Source organism: Pan troglodytes, chromosome 10 (genome assembly GCF_028858775.2).
Source record: "Pan troglodytes isolate AG18354 chromosome 10, NHGRI_mPanTro3-v2.0_pri, whole genome shotgun sequence".
Classification (NCBI taxonomy): Eukaryota; Metazoa; Chordata; class Mammalia; order Primates; family Hominidae; genus Pan; species Pan troglodytes.
The window spans coordinates 119,827,754-119,844,696 of NC_072408.2; the positions used below are offsets into that span (position 1 = coordinate 119,827,754).

General features: G+C 45.6%; 1 protein-coding gene across 1 annotated transcript in view; it reads left to right on the top strand.

Annotated features, from left to right (window-relative positions):
- OAS2 (2'-5'-oligoadenylate synthetase 2) overlaps positions 1-16,735 on the top strand; it is a 34,830-nt gene extending 18,095 nt beyond the window's left edge. The window contains exons 3-11 of the mRNA XM_001151534.7: positions 464-642; positions 2,690-2,925; positions 3,436-3,580; positions 7,961-8,131; positions 9,963-10,251; positions 11,426-11,613; positions 12,718-12,956; positions 14,100-14,253; positions 15,387-16,735. Coding sequence (XP_001151534.2) covers positions 464-642; positions 2,690-2,925; positions 3,436-3,580; positions 7,961-8,131; positions 9,963-10,251; positions 11,426-11,613; positions 12,718-12,956; positions 14,100-14,253; positions 15,387-15,497 — 1,712 coding nt within the window. The 3' untranslated portion in view covers positions 15,498-16,735. The remainder of the gene's footprint in view (positions 1-463; positions 643-2,689; positions 2,926-3,435; positions 3,581-7,960; positions 8,132-9,962; positions 10,252-11,425; positions 11,614-12,717; positions 12,957-14,099; positions 14,254-15,386) is intronic.
- The last annotated feature ends 208 nt before the right edge of the window (positions 16,736-16,943 follow it).

The following is a 16,943-nucleotide window of genomic DNA, read 5'->3' on the forward strand; positions in this document are numbered from 1 at the left end:
CCTCAAAGTCCCTGTACCCTGACATTCTGAAGTAAAATATTCACAGGATGGACTCAATGACAGAATATATTGCATGTAAAATATAAACTTTCCTTTCTTCCAGATGTATACTAACTATGCCAACACAAACAATTTTTTAAAGAACCCACTTGTTCCCTACTAATTTGGATAATTCCCTTTCTCGTTTATAATTCCATCTCTTGTCCCTCCATTAGATTCTGCTGATCTTGTCTTGGGTTAACACCATACCGTTTTCATTATAGTCAGTTTAGACTACACTTTATTATCTAATGGGCCAAGTCACCCTTCCCTACTATGTTTTATGTAAAGGTACCAGTCCTCTGACCGATTAAGCAAGAGTCGTGTGCTATCAAACTATAACTGACCTTCATTGTAGAGCAACCCTGGCTCTCTAAAACCAGGTTACATAAATAACAACGTTCCAATTTCTGTTTCACATCAGGCTTAAATGATAATCCCAGCCCCTGGATCTATCGAGAGCTCAAAAGATCCTTGGATAAGACAAATGCCAGTCCTGGTGAGTTTGCAGTCTGCTTCACTGAACTCCAGCAGAAGTTTTTTGACAACCGTCCCGGAAAACTAAAGGATTTGATCCTCTTGATAAAGCACTGGCATCAACAGGTAATTTTCCAACTGTCTATATATGGTTATCATTCATTTCCTTTTTATCGAGATAATTGACATCCAGTAAAGTGCAACAATCTTAGGTATACAGCTCAACGCATTTTTTACAACCTTACCAGCAACACCCAAATCAACATAGGGAACATTTTGTGTACCCCAGAAGGTGCCTCAAGCCCATTGTCCCCCCAGTAATCCTCCCAAACAAACCCCTATTCTAACATCTATCACCACCACAGATTAGTTTTGCTTGATTTTAAACAAAGTAAGTGGGATTATATGGTACATACTTCATTTCTGCCTTCTTTGGCTCAACGGGATGTCTGAGAGACTCATTCATATGGTTGCAGGGTCTTGCTCTGCTGCCCAGGCTGGAGTGCCGTGGTGGGATCTTGGCTCACTGCAACCCGTCTCCTGGGCTCAAGCAATCCTCCCATCTCAGCCTCCCAAGTAGCTGGAACTACAGGAGTGTGCCACTATACCTGGCTAATTTTTGTATTTTTTGTAGAGATGAGGTTTCACCATGTTGCCCAGGCTGGTCTTGAACTCCTGGGCTCAAGCTATGTGCCCACCTCAGCCTCCCAAAGTGTTGGGATTACAGACATGAGCCATGGCACCCAGCCATAGTAGCACTTTTTTTCATTGTTTTCCCATATTCCATTGTATTAATGTAACACACATTTATCCATTCTGCTGCTTTGGGTCATTTTCAAATTGGGGCAATTTTCAAATAGATGATTGGGTCATTTTCAAATTGGGGCAATTATGAATTAGGTTACTATGGGTATTTCCCTACATGTCTTTTTGTGAATGTAAGCATTCATTTCTCTTGGATAAATATGTAGCAGTAGAATTGCTGGGCTATCCAGTGCACATATATGAATGTTGTGTACATATATGTGTGTAAATATATAAAATATATATGTAGTTTGTTTTTTTGTTTAACCATAGCAAATCTTGCCAAATCATTTCCAAAATCTTACCAAATTATACTCCCATCAGCAAGATGTGAGTTTCAGGCATATTCTCAAACCCAACTGGGGATCTGCCCACCCAGCGCAGCAAAGCCAAACAGACTTTGGGATTGCAGTGAGAGAGTGAAGCATTTATTGCAGGGAGCCAAGCAGGGAGAATTTGGCAGTTCATGTTTAAGAGCCGAACTCCCCGATGGCTTACAGGTAAGGGTTTTAAAGGTGAGGGGACAGAGGTTACAGGCAAAGCCATAAATCAACACGTGGAGGCTGTACATTGGTTTGACCTAAAAAGGTGGGACGTCTCCAAGCAGGAGGGAGGAGGAGGATGGGTGGCGCCGGTCACAGGATTCAAAGACTTTCCAATTTGTGATGGGTGAAATGGGCGAAGCTTTATCTAAAAATTTCAGATCAGCAGAAGGGAACGTTAGCTCTGGCTCGTAGGTGTGACCTCCTCCAAGACCCTCAGGAAGAAATTTAGAACAAAGAACGAGGTCAGGGTTCCATCCTCAGTTTCCCCTTATCTGAGGTCTACCTGCCAGTGGATTTGCTTGGTGGGGGCCTGAGTTTCTGAAAATCAACTCAGGGACATATGTTAAGATGTTATCTTTAGTTTCTATAGGGAACAAAACATCTTTTGACTCTAACTTCCTTGGCTACTGTTTTAAGTGACTATTACCTTCTTTTTTGTTGTTTTTGTTTTATTGGGTTTTTTTTTTTTTTTCACTGCTCCTGTAGACCCTGAACTACTATATTTTTGCTTATCAAGTTGCTCATTGACTTTTCAAGGCTAGTAAGGTGCCTGGAATTTCCCTCAAAAGAACTCCAGATTTTCCTTTATTTTCATGCTTGTGGGATGGGGGCAGTGGGTGGCCTGCAGGCACCTAAGAGAGGTCCCTGCTCCATCCCAGTTGTTCCACATCTTTGTCAAGACTTGGTATTGTCAGTCCACTGAACTGTAGGCATTCTAGCAAAGGACAAGACTTCCTGTAGACCTCTGGTTTCTTGATTTCAGATCCCTGACATGGTAAGAACTGGATCCCCAAATGAGCTGCTACCCTTTCCTTATCCCACAGTGCCAGAAAAAAATCAAGAATTTACCCTCACTGTCTCCGTACGCCCTGGAGCTGCTTACGGTGTATGCCTGGGAACAGGGGTGCAGAAAAGACAACTTTGACATTGCTGAAGGCGTCAGAACCGTTCTGAAGCTGATCAAATGCCAGGAGCAGCTGTGTGTCTATTGGATGGTCAACTACAACTTTGAAGATGAGACCATCAGGAACATCCTGCTGCACCAGCTCCAATCAGCGAGGTGCCAAGCTTCTCACACCCTATCCCTGTACCTCATCATCCGCATGCCAGGCATACCTCTTTGGAATGAGATCTCAGCCTTGCCCTACCAAGCCAGTGCTGGACCAGAAGAATGGCAGCCACGATGGGTGGGGAGGCAGATGGGTCTGTCTGAAAGAGGAGAGGTCCAGCCAGTGCTTTTCACATTCCAAACCATAGTCACATTTTGTCCCCTAAACAAACACTGGAGAGACACTTCCCCTTATAGAAGGAAGGAGCTAAGAGAGAAAGGGGAGGGGGGGCAGGAAGAGGAGACCACTTTGTTATTTTATTAATAGAATGTCTCTGTAAAGCAGCAAACCCAGGGCCAGAGGGGCTTGATGTCGTAAACAAAATCCCTCAGCAGCTTGGAGGAGCCGCAGGAATCCAAATTCAAGTTGCTGGATTCCCACTCCAGGCCTCTTTCCCCAAAACAGATTTTGCCTCCCACAAGCAGCTCAACTGACTTTTTTTAATCTAATGGAATACACAGGCCAGTAATCTTGGATCCAGTCGACCCAACCAATAATGTGAGTGGAGATAAAATATGCTGGCAATGGCTGAAAAAAGAAGCTCAAACCTGGTTGACTTCTCCCAACCTGGATAATGAGTTACCTGCACCATCTTGGAATGTTCTGGTAAGAGGGTTTTCCAAATACAGGGTGTTTCATGCTGCAGGAAGGTCTTCCTGACCCCCAGGCTAGGTCTTATCTGAGAGTACTCTATATTCGTTTCCTGTATTGCTGTTACAAAGTTCCACAAAACAGATGGCTTAAAGCCACAGAAATTTATTCTCTCACCATTCTGGCTATTACAAGTTCAAAATCAGGGTGTTGGCAGAGCCATGCTCTCTGCAGGCCCTAGGGAAGAATTATTCCAGGCTTCCTGCAGCTTCTAGTGGTTGCCAGCAGTCCTTGGCTTGTGGCTGCATCACTCCAGCCTCTGCCCCTGTGGTCACGTGCCCTTCTCCCTACGTGTCTTTACATCATCTTCCCTCTGTGCATGTCTGTCTTATCATCTCCTCTTCTTCTAAGAACAACAGTCATACTGAATTAGGGCCCAACATAATGACCTAATCTTCACTAGATCCCATTTGAAAAGACACTATTTCCAAGTAACACACATTCATCGATACTGTAGGTTGGAACCCCAGCATCTTTTAGGGAGACACAGTTCAACCCATCACACACCATCAGGGCAATGACTGTGAAGTGCAAAATGGAACAAAGAGAAAGGGGGGTACCCAAAGATGTGAGATCTCAATTAATTTTTGCAAGAGAGAAAGCTGGTGAGCAGGTGGAGACATGAAACGGAGCATTGCTCAGAGAAGGGGGTGGCAGTCAGGCCTGTGGATGCCAGGACAGGCTCTGAGCTCCGTTCAGGCAGGTGCCGGGGGCAACAGTCAGAAGTGGGGCCGAAACAAGAGAACCAATTAAGGCACCAGCTGTGAAACAGGTGCACTGGCCTTCCCCCTCCCATCCCCAAAAGGAGAAGTAAATCTGTCAACACAAACTCCCCTGCATGCTCAGTGCTTATTAGAGAAAAGCCATCCAAGAAGAACCTTCCCAGGTTAGACCACTGAGCCCTCTCAGCTTTCCTGGGAACCGCACTGGAGACAACTGTATTAATTGAGGCCAAAGAGGCCAATCAAATTCCACAGTTCACAGACAGATTAATCTATATTCAAGTTATGGGAGGCGGAATCTATACCCCGTTTGCACAGAAGTTTGAAGGCTAACTGAGTACCAATCTGGCATGTAAATGAAGATGTAAATGAGTTTAGCAAACTTCACAGAGGTTGGGGAGTCTATGAAAGGGGAACTTCCCTAACTGGACCCAGAAGGATCAGGACGCTCTGAGCAGTCACCCCTGTGCCCACCCTAACCCCTATTTTCACTGGACCCCTGGTCTTTGCTCTCTGACCCCAATTTTCCCGGCTTCTTCAGACAGATTTTTTCAAAAAATTATCCCCCCGACCTGACATCTTATTCTGAAGCTTTGAAACATTTAAAAAGTTAGAAAAATGATTCAGTAAACTCCTATGATCCCCTCACATAGATGCAGTACCCATGTGCAACATTTGCTATGTTACAGTTTGTGTGTGCACACGTTATTATTGTTGTTGTTATAGTTGTTTTTAATCTTTTTTTAAGAGATGGGGCTATATCTCACTACATTGGCCAGGCTGGTCTCAAACTCCTGGGCTCAAGTGATCCTCCCACCTGGCCTCCCAAAGTTCTGGGATTACAAGCGTGAGCCACCTCACCTGGCCCATTGTTATAGTTGTTGTTTATACTGAGCCCTTTGAGAGTAGACTGCCAGACATCTCTTTACCCTTAAATGCTTTCATAGGGATCTCTGAGAACAAGAATATTCTCTTCAATAACCTCCATGCCATGATCAAATTCAGGAGATTAGGAGTCATATATTATTGTTCCAATACAGCCCATTGGGATGATTTCGACAGTCATTCCAAGAAGGGCCTTTATAGGACATTCTTTTCCAACCCAGAAGCACATGTGGCATTTAGTTCCAAACATCTCCTAAACCATCTTTTGATACTCACTGTGGCTGTTTTTGTTCTGCTATCCCATCAACTTCTATTTTGAGAACTGTGAGACCATCCCTGTCTCTGCAGTTGTTGAAGACAATTTAGGCCCAGGAACCACTGCATAAGGCGGTCCAAACATTGGGGGCTCATGCACACACACACTCACACACATTCACACACGTACTCACACCATGCACACATGCACACATGCACAGACATACATGCATACACACATGCACACATGCACTCACACACGCACACATGTACTCACACCATGCACACACATGCACTCACACACGCACACATGCACTCATGCACACATATGCATGCACACCATGCACACACATGCACTCACACACATGCACTCATACCACGCACACATATGCACTCACACACCACAAATATTCTGCCCTGTGGAAGGGGCAGTGTTGGCAATGAATATTCCTTCAATAGGCACCGTCCTCAGCAACTATAAGGCCAACTTACAACATCTGAGAACAACCAAGGTTGGCCTTCAACTTTCAAGCTGAGTGCCCTTCCCCACCTCCAGGTGAGCTAGCCCATCTTGTCTGTGTTGCCAGCAAAAGTACAATATTTGTATAGAACAGTAATTACTTGCCTCTTACTGCTGTTTTAAAAAAATGCCCTAAACTTAGTGGCTTAAAACACATGAATTTGAGCCAGGCACAGTGGCTCACACCTGTAATCCCAACACTTTGGGAGGCTGAGGCGGGAGGGTCACTTGAGAACAGGAGTTGGAGACCAGCCTGAGCAACATAACAGTACCCTGTCTCTACAAAAATAAATAAATAAATTAGCTGTAGTCCCAGCTAGTTGGGAGGCTGAGGCAGGACGATCACTTGAGCAAGGGAGATCAAGGTTGCAGTGAGCCATGATTGTGCCACTGCATTCAGCCTGGGCGACAGAACAAGACCCTGTCTCAAAATTACTTTTGCACCAACCAAAAAATATATATATACATATATATATACACACACATATATACATATATATAATATATACACATATATACACATATATACATATATACACATATATATACACATATATATACACATCTATACACACATATATATATACACACATATATATATACATATATATGTTTCCTCACCTTTTCAAGCTCCTTGAGGTTGTCCAAATTTCTTGGCTCATGGCCCCTTCCTCCATCTTCAAAGCCAATAGCATAGCATCTTCCAGCCTCTCTCTCTACTTCCAACATCACACCACCTCCTCCAACTCTAACCCTCCTGCCTCCATCTTATAAGTACCCTTGTCCTTATAAGCACAGTGGCTCACGCCTGTAATTATAGCACTTTGAGAGGCTGAGGTGGGAGGATTGCTTGAGACCAGGAGTTTGAGACCAGCCTGGGGAACCTAGTGAGACTCCCATCTCTACAAAAAAAAAAAAAGCTAGGCGTGGTGGCACAAACCTGTAGTCCCAGCTACTCAGGAGACTGAGGCTGGAGGATCCCTTGAGCCCAGGAATTGGAGACTGCAGTGAGCTATAATGGCACCACTGCCCCCCAGCTTGGGTGACAGAGCGAGACACTATTTCTGAAAAAACATGGGTTAGAATCATGGGTTGGAAGGCTACCTATTGGGTTCTATGCTCACTACCTAGGTGATGGGATCATTCATACACCAAGCCTCAGCGACATGCAATTTACCCATGTAAAACCCCACACATGTACCTCCTTGAACCTAAAGTAAAAGTGGAGAAAAATGTATTAATTAATCCAATTAAAAATTAAAATTAAGAGGAAAAAGACCCCTGTGATAACATCAGGCCAAACCAGGTAATGCAGAATAAGTCTAGAGACTTAACCACGTGTGCTTCAGAGGGAGCACAGCTGTGCCAAAACCTGGACTTTGAACTGTTGGCCTCCAGAACTGGGAGAGAATAAACTTCTGTTGTTTTAAGCCACATAGTTGTGGTCACTTGTTATGGCAGCCTTTGGAAACCAACACACCCGCACATGGCGTGTTTAACGCAGGCTGATACAACCTTAAGAAAGGAATGGATGTGGTCATCAGCAATCTCCAATACCTACAGCAAATGGGAAGACAGGGAAGGACCAGAGGTGTAGGTAAAGCAAAAAGCCACAGGTCATTAGGAAGTGATGCTCCAACTGGGCATGGAAAAGGAGTTTGGAGTTAGGAACATGACAGATCTGTCTGGACAAGGATCCAGATCTCTCCTAGGGGGAAGGAGAGGCAACTAGGACAGTTTTTGTGTCTGTGGGGGGTCTTGTGTGCCACTCCAAACTCTCAGGTGTGTTCTTGGGATGTATTTGTGCAATGACAAAAGACAGAAAAGATGCCAGCCCACGAGCAGGAGGGCAGTTGGGAGAGGCAGGGTAGGGGGCCCAGTACAGGCAGGAAAAGAAGACTTGGGTGGGCTTACAGGGGCCACTCACACTTGGGGTCTTCCTTCCTTCCCCAGCCTGCACCACTCTTCACGACCCCAGGCCACCTTCTGGATAAGTTCATCAAGGAGTTTCTCCAGCCCAACAAATGCTTCCTAGAGCAGATTGACAGTGCTGTTAACATCATCTGTACATTCCTTAAAGAAAACTGCTTCCGACAATCAACCGCCAAGATCCAGATTGTCCGGGTGAGCACTGGCCTTTCTCATGTCTTGTTGGAATGATGTAATATTGGGCATTCCTGGAAGGGAGGTAAGTGGGCATTGTAGCTCTCCAGGATCCATCTACCTTCAGAAACGAGGAAGGGAAGCCAGGAGTTAAGGGAAGTAGGACACTAGTTTTCAGGGGGACTGTGGATAGACTGCCTAGGTCATTAACAACACAACTTTGATTCTGTATTGTTTTTCTTGGAGCTGTTGGCCGTCCTTGGGGCTCTTGGGCCTGGAGACACATCACTCCCGTCTCTGCCTCTGTCATCACACCTTTTCTTCTGTGTCCTCCCCCTTCTCTTCTTTTCTAAGAACACTTGTCATTGGATTTAGGGCCCAGCCTGATCCAGAATGATCTCATCTCCAGGTCCTTAACTCAGTTACATCTGCGAAGACCCTTTTTCCAAATAAGGGCACATCCACAGGCCCCCAGAGCATGTATTTTTAGGGGTCCACCATTGAACCCACTGCAGATTCTAAGGAGCTTAGAATCTCCTTCTCCTTTGAGTGACTGGAGCCCGGCTTGCCCCATCAGCTGAGCTAGAGATTCAGAGGCTTTTGTCATTCTTGTCCGTGGCTCAAAGGCCACGGGGCTGACATGTTTCTCTCTGTTTACTGGTCACACGACCAGATAAACGTGTCTCCGTGGTCACAAGAAGGGAAGGAGGAAAATGTTATTATGTACGCATAAACTTCTGCGTTGATGCCAGAACAAATCTGTGCAACTAGAGAAGAGGGGCCTGGGAAATGGCACCAATAGCCCCAGGGCAATGAGTGAACTGTCTCATTGAAGGTCACTGGAGTGAAAACAGGACTGAGTTTCTGATCAGTGTTAGAACTGTCAAAGCATGTGCTTTCTCCTCTCCTTCCTGAAACCCCATTCACATGATAGTCAGTGAAAAATAAAAGGTATATGACACATCAAAGAAGAAAAGAGAGCCATCGGCAGATAAGACATTGCTTTCCATCTTCCTGAAGTTGGTTGAAGGTTTCTCTGCTTAGGCCAGAGGAAGGTGACACCTAGAGATTGTAAGGAAGGGGCTACAGTCTGAGAGGAGCCGCCGAAGCCCACCTCTTAAAGACAAAGGTGGCCTGCATGAATGAAGGGGGCTGGAACAGGGATGAATTGAGGATCTGCATACAGGAAATAGAACACACTCTTTCCTCACCTCCTTAACCCATGTAATCAGGCATTTAATACCCATGGATAAAATAAAACATTTTTCTCTACAGAAACTAAATGGAGGAGAAAGAGGAGGAAGAGGAGGAGGGAGGGAAGGGAGAAGCCTTAATGGCAGAGACATAAATAGCCCACAAAGCCTAAAATAGCTACTATCTGGCCCTTTTGCAGAAAGTTTACCAACCCTGTACCTCAATTATGGATATTCACCCAATGATCGCCAGACCTGCAGGAGAAAACACACATCAAAGAACAGATGAGCACCTTCACCATAATTATTGCATTCCGCTCGATTTATTTGGTTACAGGAATCCAAATAAAGCTAAATATGTCTTTAGGAAAATCTTTAGGAAATTGACCTGAGAAGCAGGTAACTTGTAACTAGCCCATCAGTTGTTCATGTATAAAAGGCAGGAGAATAATTGCCTTGGGAACTGTATTGTTTAATAACTGCACTATCTATTAGTTTGTAAAAGAAAACCCTTTGCTTTGGACTCAGCCCTCACTGGACCCTAACGCAGAACTTGGCCTTGGAAACAGTGTCAGTTAGCCCAACTGGTGCCAGCCCACGGGGGCACGGGACTCCTCGGTTAAGGAAATTCTGGATCTCAACCTTCCTTTCTTCCTTAGGGAGGATCAACCGCCAAAGGCACAGCTCTGAAGACTGGCTCTGATGCCGATCTCGTCGTGTTCCATAACTCACTTAAAAGCTACACCTCCCAAAAAAACGAGCGGCACAAAATCGTCAAGGAAATCCATGAACAGCTGAAAGCCTTTTGGAGGGAGAAGGAGGAGGAGCTTGAAGTCAGCTTTGAGCCTCCCAAGTGGAAGGCTCCCAGGGTGCTGAGCTTCTCTCTGAAATCCAAAGTCCTCAACGAAAGTGTCAGCTTTGATGTGCTTCCTGCCTTTAATGCACTGGGTAAGGCTCCCCAGACCTTAGCCTGGAAGTGATGGTGGACAGAAGGTGGAGGGAGAGCCACGTGACTTGATTACGGGCTCTGAAAACATGTGCCACTCATGGGTCCCTGGCCCCAGCAAGTGGCATTAGTCATGGCAGTAATACTTCACACTTGTAGACGATTTTGGTCCCATTTCTCTTTTCCAAGCATGGGGGTGCGTGCCTATAATCCCAGTAATCAGGGAGACTGAGGCAGGAGAATTGCTTGAACCCGGAAGGTGGAGGTTGCAGTGCGAGATCGTGCCACTGCACTCCAGCCCGGGTAACAGAGTGAGACTCCGTCTGAAAACAAACAAACAAACACACAAACAAAACAAGCAGTTGGGCTGGGCATAGAGGCTCACACCTGTAATCCCAGTATTTTGGGAGGCCGAGGCGGGAAGATTGCTTGATCCAGGAGTTCGAGACCAGCCTGGGCAACATAGTGAGACTTCGTCCCAAAAATAAATAAATAAATAAATAATAAACAAAGTTAGCCAGGCATGGTGGCACACGCCTATAGTCCCAGATACCCAGGAGGCTGAGGTGGGAGGATTGCTTGAGCCCAGGAGATGGAGGCTGCAGTGAGCTGTGATCATGCCACTGCACTCCAGTCTGGGGCAACAGAGCAAAACTCTGTCTCAAAAAAGCAAAAAACAACAACAACAACAACAAAAACAACAACAACAACAACAAAAACAAGAAGCAGTGCACCAGATTTAGCCCAGGGGGCGGTGGTTCACAAAGTCCAGATCAGTGTCGTCCCAGAGATCTTTCTGTGATCATGAAAATGTTCTATGTCTGGGTTCTACAACTACTGAGAGCTTGACATGTGGCTACAGCAACTGAGGAACTAAATTTTTAATTTTCATTCACTTTAATGAATGTGAGTGCAAATGGCCACATTGCTGGTGGCTGCTCTGTTAAAGTCTAGATAATACTTTAATAATACCAGCTGCACCCGTGTAGACCACATAATTTTTACATATCTCATTATTCTGGAGATGCTCCCTGTGTCTTAGACATCAGTCTTTTAAATATGCTAATACTATTCAGAGTAATTTCCAAGAATTAAATCATATTTGTCAAAAATGTTTTGGAATCTGTTACTTACTATGTGTATTAAAGCAGGATGTGAATCTCTCCCTCATGCCAGGTCAGCTGAGTTCTGGCTCCACACCCAGCCCCGAGGTTTATGCAGGGCTCATTGATCTGTATAAATCCTCGGACCTCCCGGGAGGAGAGTTTTCTACCTGTTTCACAGTCCTGCAGCGAAACTTCATTCGCTCCCGGCCCACCAAACTAAAGGATTTAATTCGCCTGGTGAAGCACTGGTACAAAGAGGTAAGGACAGTCCTTGTTCTGACCATGGGGTTATTATTTTTACCAGTAAGCCATGAACATTAAGCCCTGTTGCCCACAATCTCCCATGCTGAGGGCTGAGCCACTTTGGAGAATCTGCCCACTGGGTATCTTTACGACGTTCCCATCACTAACCCTATTCATTTGGGTCAGGCGTTGATGGCTTCTGCCCATCAAAGCTGCTACATGTGGTTTACTTTGCCCTCACACTGGCCAAAGAATTCTGCAGGAATCCAAGTGACCTTGCCTACAGAGGGTGGGTGGAAGCTGGGATTCACATGCCCACACGTTGCCAATAGGACTTTTCTGCTTCCCGGCGCACATGCTCTCTCTCAGAAGGCAGGTTGAAGCTGTAGATGGAACCGGGGCTGCATTTTCTATACACCCAGCTCACAGGAGCTTGAACAACTGGTCAGCCCCTAAGCCCCTACTACAAGTGATCCTCAGGCAGGTAACCCCAGATTCATGCACTGTAGGGTGCTGAGCAGCATCCCTAGTCTCTACCCAGTTTCCCCTCACTTGCACACAAAGTAGCTTCTGAATATCCTCATGACAGTAAACATCAAGCATGATATCAGCTCTTCCTGAGATGCCTCCTTTCTGTGTCCAGCTCCCTGAAATGTGAAACCAAGACCAAACTCTGTAGTTTTCATCCCAGAAAATCAGAGAGCTGGCGTGGCGTGCCAGAAGACTTGGGGCTGTGGCGTGACCTTGAGTGAGTCACTCCACTTCCCGCAGCCTCAAAGTCTTCATCTAAAATGCAGGTCATGCTGCCTGCATTGTGGGGAAGATTAGGAATGATGTGGGTAAATGCCTGGGCCCATAGCTGGCATGCAGTGGATTTCTAGTAAACTGTAGCTATGTTATTGTCCTAGGAAGGCATATATGGTCAAAAGCACAACAAAGAAACTCAAGTGTGCTGCTGCCAGGTGGACTCCTGTAGGCTGTACAGTTTAGACATCCAAGCTGCAGAGTGTGAGCACACCAGCATGACACTGTGACTCAGTTGCCTTGCTGTGGTCCCTGTGCGGCTCTCACTGAGCTCCTAGGCTAACCAGTTCGTCTGATGTTCCCACTCTTACCTAGTGTGAAAGGAAACTGAAGCCAAAGGGGTCTTTGCCCCCAAAGTATGCCTTGGAGCTGCTCACCATCTATGCCTGGGAGCAGGGGAGTGGAGTGCCGGATTTTGACACTGCAGAAGGTTTCCGGACAGTCCTGGAGCTGGTCACACAATATCAGCAGCTCTGCATCTTCTGGAAGGTCAATTACAACTTTGAAGATGAGACCGTGAGGAAGTTCCTACTGAGCCAGTTGCAGAAAACCAGGTGCCCTCACCCTAGCCCCGTACTTTTCTTAACCTGATTCCCTTGAACACTGTCTCAGCAACCTGGATTTTCCTCTGCTGGGGTCACGATTCATTCCTTGCATGACGGGGGAAAGTGCTAGCCAACAGAACCTGTCACAGTCTCCAGGGATAAAACCTAGCGGGGGCAGGAGAAAATGCTGTTCAGAAAAAATAGAGAAGGAAGGTTCAAGATACCACGTCCCTGAGCTGCTTTCATCTAAGAGGTGTTAGAGTTGGAAGCGTGTCCCTAAGAATTAACGCTATCATTCACGGGCCGATTTATCCTGCAGGGTTTTTATTGGGTTAGGGTTTATCTACTCTTCCAGACCTTCGAGAATAGTAAGAAATCATATCCATCTGCTTAGGGCCACCGGCAAGGGACAAAAACAATGGAAACCAGAGGAAAGGAAAGAGAGAAAATAAAGGAGCATTGAAAAAGAATAGAGGAGAAGTAAGAGAGAAGGAGACCCCCAGTGGGTTGCCTACCCTGGGTTCTTGGCAACATTGTATTTGATTAAATTATGTATCATATTTTAGCTGACATAGCAAGGAGGAGATATTTAGACTATGCCTTCATTATGCCTTCATGAGTATAGCAATTAACAGCTTTCAAAACACTTTTGGCAAATACAATTTAATTCTAGGAAGTTGCTTTGGTTTTGGCTTTTGTTTTTGTTTTTGAGACAGAGCCTCACTCTGTCACCCAGGCTGGAGTGCAGTGGCACAATCTCAGCTCACTGCAACCTCTGCCTCCCGGGTTCAAGCTGGTTCTCCTGCCTCAGCCTCCGAAGTAGCTGGGACTACAGGTGCGCACCACCACGCCCAGCTAATTTTTGTATTTTTAGTAGAGATGGGGTTTCTGCATGTTGGCCAGGATGTTCTCGAACTCCTGGCCCTCAAGTGATCCTCCCACTTCAGCCTCCCAAAGTGCTGGGATTACAGGCATGAGCCACTGCACGCGGCCTCTAGAAAGTTACTTTGAACCCTACTAGTAAATTTGAGTTGCTGACATCTAAGCTGTAAGAACACATTGTCTTATTGCTGAAAGTATTATAGGATGGACCCCAAATTCTGAAGTCACTGGGTTTTGGAATCTCCTAATGCCTTCTAACCTCTCATTCAGGCCTGTGATCTTGGACCCAGCCGAACCCACAGGTGACGTGGGTGGAGGGGACCGTTGGTGTTGGCATCTTCTGGCAAAAGAAGCAAAGGAATGGTTATCCTCTCCCTGCTTCAAGGATGGGACTGGAAACCCAATACCACCTTGGAAAGTGCCGGTAAAAGTCATCTAAAGGAGGCGTTGTCTGGAAATAGCCCTGTAACAGGCTTGAATCAAAGAACTTCTCCTACTGTAGCAACCTGAAATTAACTCAGACACAAATAAAGGAAACCCAGCTCACAGGAGCTTAAACAGCTGGTCAGCCCCCTAAGCCCCCACTACAAGTGATCCTCAGGCAGGTAACCCCAGATTCATGCACTGTAGGGTGCTGCGCAGCATCCCTAGTCTCTACCCAGTAGATGCCACTAGCCCTCCTCTCCCAGTGACAACCAAAAGTCTTCAGACATTGTCAAACGTTCCCCTGGGTTCACAGATCTTTCTGCCTTTGGCTTTTGGCTCCACCCTCTTTAGCTGTTAATTTGAGTACTTATGGCCCTGAAAGCGGCCACGGTGCCTCCAGATGGCAGGTTCGCGATCCAAGCAGGAAGAAGGAAAAGATACCCAAAGGTCAAGAACACAGCGATTTTATTAGAAGCTTCATCCGCAAATTTTCTTCCATTTCATTGCTCAGAAATGTCATGTGGTTACCTGTAACTTGAAGGTGGCTACAAAGATGACTGTGGACGTGGGTTGCACTGGCCACCCAAGGATGTCTGCCACACCTCTCCAAAGCCCTCCCTACCTACCAAGATATACCTGATATATTCCACCAGGATATCCTCCCTCCAGATATACTTGGTTCTCTCCACCAGGTTCTTTCTTTAAAGCAGGATTTCTCAACTTTGATACTTACTCACATTTGAGGCTAGACAGTTCTTTGTTTGGAGGCTCTCTTGTGCATTGTAGGATGTTGAGCAGCATCTCTGGCCTCTACCCAGTAGATGCCACCCAGTTGTGACAATTAAAAGTGTCTTGAGACTTTATCATGTGTCTTCTGCCCTAGGTGAGAACCCTTGCAGTAGAGGAACCCTACACCCCAACCCTGGGGGGAATGTAGGGAAGAGGTGGCCAAGCCAACCGTGGGGTTAGCTCTAATTATTAAGATATGCATTATAAATAAATACCAAAAAATTGTCTCTGGCAATAGTTACCTTCCCAGATACAGGTCCCCCCTTTTTTCCCCTAACTCTTTTAAGCAATGATTGTAACTATTAGGAGACATTGCTCTCCCACGTATGTTTTTCTTTTTAGACAATGCAGACACCAGGAAGTTGTGGAGCTAGGATCCATCCTATTGTCAATGAGATGTTCTCATCCAGAAGCCATAGAATCCTGAATAATAATTCTAAAAGAAACTTCTAGAGATCATCTGGCAATCGCTTTTAAAGACTCGGCTCACCGTGAGAAAGAGTCACTCACATCCATTCTTCCCTTGATGGTCCCTATTCCTCCTTCCCTTGCTTCTTGGACTTCTTGAAATCAATCAAGACTGCAAACCCTTTCATAAAGTCTTGCCTTGCTGAACTCCCTCTCTGCAGGCAGCCTGCCTTTAAAAATAGTTGCTGTCATCCACTTTATGTGCATCATATTTCTGTCAACTTGTATTTTTTTTCTTGTATTTTTCCAATTAGCTCCTCCTTTTTCCTTCCAGTCTAAAAAAGGAATCCTCTGTGTCTTCAAAGCAAAGCTCTTTACTTGCCCCTTGGTTCTCATAACTCTGTGATCTTGCTCTCGGTGCTTCCAACTCATCCACATCCTGTCTGTTTCCTCTGTATACAAAACCCTTCCTGCCCCTGCTGACACAGACATCCTCTATGCCAGCAGCCAGCCAACCCTTTCATTAGAACTTCAAGCTCTCCAAAGGCTCAGATTATAACTGTTGTCATATTTATATGAGGCTGTTGCCTTTTCCTTCTGAGCCTGCCTTTCTCCCCCCACCCAGGAGTATCCTCTTGCCAAATCAAAAGACTTTTTCCTTGGGCTTTAGCCTTAAAGATACTTGAAGGTCTAGGTGCTTTAACCTCACATACCCTCACTTAAACTTTTATCACTGTTGCATATACCAGTTGTGATACAATAAAGAATGTATCTGGATTTTGTGCCTAGTTCCTAGCACACAGCTTCAAAAATTCTAGAGTTTCCTGATAGGAGTGTCTTTTGTATTCATAACAAGCCCTTTTCACCCATCCCTGGGTTTATGCTAACAAGGTTACCCATGGTGGGCCCTTAGTTTCAAGGAAGGAGTTGGCCAAGCCAGAAAGACCAAGCATGTGGTTAAAGCATTGGAATTTTCAGCCCCATCCCACCCCCAATCTCCAAGGAGGTGATGGGGCTGGAAATTGAGTTCAATTTTAACATGGCCAGTGATTTAAGCAATGATGCCTATGTAAAGAAACCCCAATAAAAACTCTGGACAGTGAGGCTTGGGGAGCTTCCTGATTGGCAGACATTCCAATGTACTAGGAAGGTAGCGCATCCTGATTCCACAGGGACAAAGGCTCCTGAGCTCTGGGCCCTTCCAGTGCTTGCCACCCTACATACTCTTTGTCTGGCTCTTCATTTGTATTCTTTATAATAAAATGGTGATTGTAAGTAGAGCATTTTCCTGAGTTCTATGAGTCATTCTGCAAATTATCAAAACTGAAGGAAAGTCATGGAAACTCCCAAGTTTGTAACCAAGTCGGACAGAGGTGTGGGTAGCCTGGGGACCCCATGTATGGCTGGAGTCTGAAAGAAGGGTGGACTTGGTGAGGACCTTGCTCTTTAAATTGTGGGATCTACACACATTCCAGGTAGTCAGTGCCAGAC